The following is a 7119-nucleotide window of genomic DNA, read 5'->3' on the forward strand; positions in this document are numbered from 1 at the left end:
GTCCTTGGAAACAACTCAAAATTATTATAATGCAAAAAAATGACAAATTTGAGTTATACTGTAAATTTGATTGAAATGCAGACAAAAAGAAAATTTGAGTGCAAGCATCATTTACACCAGTGGCGCCGTCGGGGGGGGGGGGGGGGCACGGCCACCCTGATAAAATTGCTGTCCCCCTCACTAAAAACACGTATCTCGACTGAATCAGTATAGTGAAACATATTAAAACGGCATACAAATCCACATATCTTCACCAGTGTTGTAGTACTCGAGACCGGTCTTGGTCTCGAGACCACATTTGGAAGGTCTCGGAATCGACCACATTTTTACTCTGTCTTATTGTCTCGGTCTCGGACAAAGCGGTGTCGGGATTTTATTTCAAGACAACAACTGCGGGAATATCACTAAGTTGCTTGTGCATTGTTTAATTTATTTGTTAAAATCATTACTGTTATTAGATGTAAAACGTCACGCTTCAAATGCAACCAAACTCATTTCTAATTTGAAATGACCCATCACCCCCTACTTGCACCTCAAACGTGAATGAGGAAGATAGGTGAAACAGTGTCTGTCTGAAGATGTTGGCCAAATCAGCTATAATAAGATTTGGTTACCTGAACCACAAAGAGTTTACAATAACGTCCAAAAGAAAACACACAGTTTGTGTAAATTCTGCAAAGAGATGCTCACTGAGACGGCTGGCACTAGGCCTACATCAAACTTTTACCGGCATTTAGAAAGAAAACATTAAAAAAGGTAAGCTAGGCGTAAGTGACGCTAGCAAAGCTAGCTAACTAACGTTTGCAATGTGCCTCTGTACCAAAACTCTTCAGAAATCTCTTCCACCATTACGCAAGGAGATTTAGCTAGTATTAGCTATGTAACCTACTGTATGTTTCAGGGCGTTAGTTTCAGTTGCTTGCCAGATTTTGTTTGTGATAACAAGCCAGGCCACGTAAAGCAATGTAGCTAATGATGAAAATAAAGTTATGTTACATCAATGTTTAGGCTACTCATGTCAACTTCATAGCTCTCCCGACTTCGGTACCGCGCTCCTTCACTTGGGTGAGAGAGATGTGAAAGCATACCCTTACAAAAAATAAGTTTATTAAAGTATAGCTACTATAAGTATACTAAAATATGGATAGTACACTTTTAATTCACTTTTGATATACTTTTAAGAAGTATACTTAGAAAATAGTTCACTTTTAAAATACTTTTAAGTATGCTTTGAAAATAGTTCACTTTTGATATACTTTTAAGAAGTATGCTTAGAAACAGAAAATGGTATACATTTCTTCTGGAGTTGGATGTACGTTTTCTATTGTTATACAGCAAAAACAGTCAAAATACTTTTTACGTACATTACAGGTAAAACATTCTAGATCCATCTTGTATATTCTAATTATTCATGTCCAGGAAAATATATTATGCATTGCACATTGAATCTTTTTTGGTACTGAAGCTGTAACATTAATTACTGCCAAAACATTTTGAAGCCCTATACTCTTATACTAATAATTATCAATTGGAGTATTAATGGAAAAAACGAAAAAGCTACTTGAGAAAGAAGCAGACAGAAGGGTTGCATTATGCATTTGAAGGTTATACTGTCAAACTGACTGAAGAACGAAATAATTACGTGAAAAAATGAAAATAGTGTGGTAAATAGTGTTAAAATTTGCTGATAGATTCACCGTTCTAAATACAAATGTAACTTAATGAATTTCGTTTTTTAAATGTGTGTTTTGTTGCGTGGTAATTGTCATTGTTGTGCTGGTTTACCATTGTAACCATGAGTTAAATAACTGTTACGTTTGATAAGAAGAGCTGGATTATTACAACGTTAGTGCATATGCAGTAAATAGCTTCTTTCAGCTGAACATTTGCAGTGTCACTTGGCGAGGGCCCCCGTTCTCGTCAAGTGATGCAAGATCGGCGGCGTTTGAGGGGCCCCTACACATTTAAATATATTAGTAAATCATAGTATATTGACTTTTATTAAGTAAACTTCTTGAAGTACTTAAATTAATTGAAAGTGCACTTGAAAGTATTGCAAAGTATACTTTGAGGTACTTTTCATGAAGTATATTTCATGAACTGAAAGTGCACTACACAGGTTACTTAAGAGTATTCCAAGGTATACTTTGAAGTACTTTAGGAAGTATACTTCATGAACTGAAAGTGCACTACACAGGCTACTTTACAGTATTCAAAAGTAAACCTCAAATACACTATAAGTGTACTTTAAAGTGTACTAAATGATCTAAAAGGTGGGCCAATTCAGTTTACTTAGTACAAAAATAGTATATAAATAAGTACACTGCTAGTATACTTTAAGTACCATGATAATAGTATACTTTTAATACTTAAGTATACTTAAAAATTAAACTTGAAGTATACTTCTTTTTCGTAAGGGTACTAATGCGCCTCTAAGAAAAAGAAGGGAAAAAAAACAGGCTGTTTTGCCTGGCCATAAGCACACGGCACTACTTTAAGAGTGCTCATTTTTAGTTCAAATACAATTACAGATTCAATCTAATTTATTACCTAGTCAAACCCTCCTGCTTGTGTATTTTGAGTGGTCTCGTCTTGACCTGGTATCGCCCTGCCTTTGTCTTGGTCGTGACTCGGGATCGCCCTGCCTTGGTCTTGGTTTTGACTCGGTCTCGACCCTTCAAAGTCTTGGTCTTGTCTCGGTCTCGATACACTCTGGTCTTGGTCATGACTTGGTCTCGGTTTGGTCTTAACTACAACACTGATCTCCACACTCAGATCCTCCTCCCCCAGCCCGCTGCTGTTTTCAACTAGCCTATACTACAACAACAAAATATAATTCCTGAAATGTACTTATAGCTTTTGGTTTGCGTGTGCCACCCCAATATTTTCAGTGGCACCACTGATTTAAACTTCACCTGGGTTTACCGGTTCTACAGCATACGGAAACTATCTGACTAAACCTGTCAGGTTTCAGATGACAGCATAATACTGGATAAATTAAGCGCCAAGTATACATTTCCATATAAAATAGGTAGTAAAAGTATTTATTGAAATCGGTAGCCCCTACTGCTCAAATTGGCGACATTACTACGGTGGCCCTGAAGTGCAAAACACATGCTCCCCCAATGCGAAACGACATTACATGAACTCAAAACGACATTACATGAACTCAAAACGGAGAGGGTAGGTACAACACTTTCGTCGCTGATTGGATGCACACTAACTAACAGGAAATAAGAAATTGATCGTCAGAAGTACGAAATGCAATAATGACAGTTAGGTGCACCAGGACAGATGTGACAGGACAATCGATAGCCAAACAACTACTATGATGATGTTGTATCTAGGTGAATCCCTTTTATAAAATGCTACTTTCTGTGATAGGTCACCACATATGCTGTCCTTTTTAACAAATACAGTGCATACATGCTCAACCTCTCCCTGCTCTTCTCAGGTTACAGCAGTGGACCAGCCTGTGGATGGACTGAACTCTACAGCCCAGCTCAACATCACCGTCCTGGACTACAATGACAACACCCCCCAGTTTATTGACCTTCTTGACCCGATCTTTGTACCAGAGGGGGAATACTCAGGCTCGACCCCAAGAGAGGTGCTCCGTATCCTGGCCACGGACAGTGACATAGGAGCCAACGCTGAAGTTACCATCTCCCTCTCCTCATCCAGAGAACTCTTTCGATTCAGAGAGGTAGATCAAATATCCTCCATAACCATTAATTAACCTGGATTGCCATCTTTATTAACCTGGATTGCCATCTTTAATAACAGAGAAACGGCAATCTTTCTGCTAAAAGAGATTAGCTAGCTATAGTCCAACAGTGTTTGACAGCCACATGTCTGTGTTTCTTGTGTTAAAGGAAGGGACCTTGCTAGTTGTGGGTCCGCTAGATCGAGAGACCAGGGATGTTTATGAGCTAGTCATTGTTGCCTCAGATAATGGGACACCCCACAGACAGGTACTGATACCAAACAAATGGCTATTCAAAATATGAATTTAAAGGGTCAGTTCACCCAAAATTGACCACTCAATGAAGTGCTTCTGCTCAATATAAGTCATATAACCTCCTTATCCACCAGAACATCACAACTATCAGACTGAGTGTCACAGACATGAATGACAACACACCAGTGTTCAGTGCCTCCATCTACTCAAAGAGCATCCTGGTAAAGGATGCTGAAGTGGGGGATGTGGTGTTGACACTTTTGGCAACAGATAAGGACATCGGCAACAACTCACTCATAACTTACAGGTCAGTCGCAGGCAAGCATACACATAGAGAAAAAGAGAGACAAACTATGCATTGAACATTGAAGTACAGAAATGTGTTTGTGGTCAAAATAAGAAATACATTTTCCTACTGCAATTACATTTACATTTGTATCGGTAAATTGATAAATCGAATTAAAGTAAATAATCAAGACTTTTCATTTCCCCCCTAGTTTTTCTGCAGGCAACTTTACTTATCTCTCCCTGAATAATAAGACGGGAGTTGTAACCATAGCATCTGACCTTGCTGATGTCACAGAGGACACGGCTCTTGATTTCACGGTCATGGCACAGGATCACGGACTGCCACCCTTGAATTCCACAGGTCAGCAGTCAAACAGAACTTCTGTGCATTGTCTGGAGCGTTTGTGTACATAACGTAATCATGTCACATACAACAGCTCAAACAGCTGAATACCATTTTTAATTGTGTGGACATACGTGTATGTTGTCACCCTCCCATCTCATAGCTTGTGGTCTGGTCTCCTTGAAGACTGTCAGCCTTAGCGAAGGTGTGGCCTTCGAGAGCCCCTCCTACAACTTCAGTGTTGCCGAAAACCAGCCGGAAGGGGCCGCGGTGGGGGTGGTGAAGGTGTCGCCTGGCAGCAGCCTCTATGAAATCTCATACGTCCTCATGACACACACTGACCTGTTTACCATAGACCCTCAGGGAGCGCTCCTCACGAAAGAGACGCTCGACAAGGAAAGCCAGGATTGGTACATCCTGGAAGTGAAAGCAGTAGACACGAGGATTCCCCCTACCTCTGCAGTTGCATTGGTACGAACCATTGTTTATTTACAGACCTTTGCTAACACAAGAAGAGCTGTATTAAGTTGTTAAAATAGCGTAACTTCTATTCTCTTCAACGTCCTCTTAGGTTAGGGTGGAGGTTGAGAATGTGAACGAGGCCCCAAAGTTTATTGATGGAATCTACCAAGCAAAGATCTTCAGCATTGCCCCATACAAGTATCCTGTGGTACAGGTTAAGGTAGGTTATGAAAACGAATTTGGTTGTTACTGCTGAGTATATAGATACAACAAGAGCAGTCGGTCAATCGAATATAACTAGGAAAATGTTACACCTTCAGCAGTAGTATCATCTGAAACCTGAAAATGTCTTTAAATGCAAAGAAGTCAATTCAGAATAATCCAGTGCAATTTTATCATGAACCTTTAGAGAACCTAAAGAAAACAACTTCTAGTCAACACAGCAATTAACTGTCCCCACAATGATATATAAACAAATGCAAACACACTCACACACTTATCCTGTCTCTCTCCCAGGCCACAGACCCTGACAGTGGTGACAGTGAGCGTCTGCAGTACAGTATCTCAGAGCCCAGTTCCTACTTTGACGTGGACCCCTCCACTGGTCAGGTGTATGTGGTGTCAGCGGTGGGACTGGCAGGTCAGACAACCACTTTGACCATGAAGGCTACAGACCCTTTGGGCCTACAAGCCACAGCGATGGTCCAGGTCAGTGGTAAACACAAACACTTCTGAGGGGCATTTGTTGACTTCACTGTTTGCAATTTTTTTATTTCTTTACACTGTATTACAAATTGTATTATTGTACAGTGCTTGATAAAATACTGATACTAGTGTTGGAATACAGTTGACTCTGATCCTTGATTTTCTGCTGTACATTCTTTATGCACTTTGAAAGTGATTCCTAAATCAAATAAAACATTTATATGAAAGTCGTCGGGTCAAAGCCCCTAAAAACACAGCTATAGCTCGCAGTGAAAACAGTTGATGGAACGTTCCATCTGCTCTGCCCCAAGGTGGACGTCCAGGGAAGTGCCAGCAGTGACGTAGTGGTCATCTCTCTCAACCGAGCCGCCAACGTAGTGGAGAAGAACATCCCTGAGATGGAAGAGTATGAGAACACAAATGAATGTCTCGTCCAAACCCTGAACAGTGTGTGTTGTTCCATGTGGGTTTTGGTCAGTCAACTCTCTAATTAACCTACCTCTTTTTCCTTTTCCGATTCTTCCCAGGTCTTTGGGGAGAGCGCTGGGCTGGACCGTGAGGGTCATCAGGGTTTCCAGCTCTAACAGTGGAGAGGCTGAATCAAGAACATTGAGGAACAACATCAAGACGTTTGTTAGCATAATTGCCACAGATGTTGACAAAGTCATCCCTGCTGAGGGATTGAAAAAGTAAGGGTGACGTCCTAAAACATAAAAAGTTTTCAAAGTTTTTATTGTACGCGCAAAGTTTACAGTGGGGTTGAACACAGCGAATACTAAAGACAATCTTGACGTCAACAGTTTCCAATTTGGAAAGACTAAGTAGTCTGAGGTTAGTTATCTGAAGGTCAGCCATATCATCTTGTGCCTGTATATGATGTCATTCACAGGAAGCTGCAAAGTGAAAGTGCTACTGTGAAGACAGAACTTGAGAAGGTGTTTGGGACAGGGCTCGAGTATGAAGTGCAGGAAGATCCAGAGGAAACGTCTGATAACCAAGCCACCGTCATCACCCTGGGATTCTTTCTGGGGCTGTTCATGCTGGCATGTCTTCTGATGGGGACATGCATGATCAAGTGAGAATTTATAGTTTGAAAACTCCTTTCCGAAGGGATAGTTACATAAAACAACATTCTTACCTCGTCCCCCTTTGTGTCTGAATATTTGTTTATTTGCAGCACATCTGAAAATCTAATCACTTAATTACTCTAATCTAAAAAAAAAATCTGACCCAGGTTCATAAGGAGGAAAAAAAATGCAGAGGATTCAGACAGGGAGAGCTTTGCCATAACAATGTTCTTACCTGTAATTGCCCCCCTTTGTGCCTGAAGGACTTTTTATAGATTCTTTGAAAAAAATAA

The 7119-nt window shown here is 40.4% G+C and overlaps 1 protein-coding gene across 1 annotated transcript; it reads left to right on the plus strand.

Moving 5' to 3' along the window:
- Positions 1-4098: 4098 nt before the first annotated feature.
- Positions 4099-6838, plus strand: LOC134009152 (cadherin EGF LAG seven-pass G-type receptor 2-like). Its single transcript, XM_062448877.1, has 8 exons — positions 4099-4268; positions 4459-4610; positions 4756-5063; positions 5164-5274; positions 5571-5762; positions 6071-6165; positions 6287-6448; positions 6649-6838. The coding sequence occupies exons 1-8, from the start codon at positions 4129-4131 to the stop codon at positions 6836-6838; spliced, it is 1350 nt and encodes a 449-aa protein (XP_062304861.1). The 5' UTR covers positions 4099-4128.
- Positions 6839-7119: the final 281 nt, after the last annotated feature.

Source organism: Osmerus eperlanus, chromosome 22, assembly GCF_963692335.1.
Source record: "Osmerus eperlanus chromosome 22, fOsmEpe2.1, whole genome shotgun sequence".
Lineage (NCBI taxonomy): Eukaryota > Metazoa > Chordata > Actinopteri > Osmeriformes > Osmeridae > Osmerus > Osmerus eperlanus.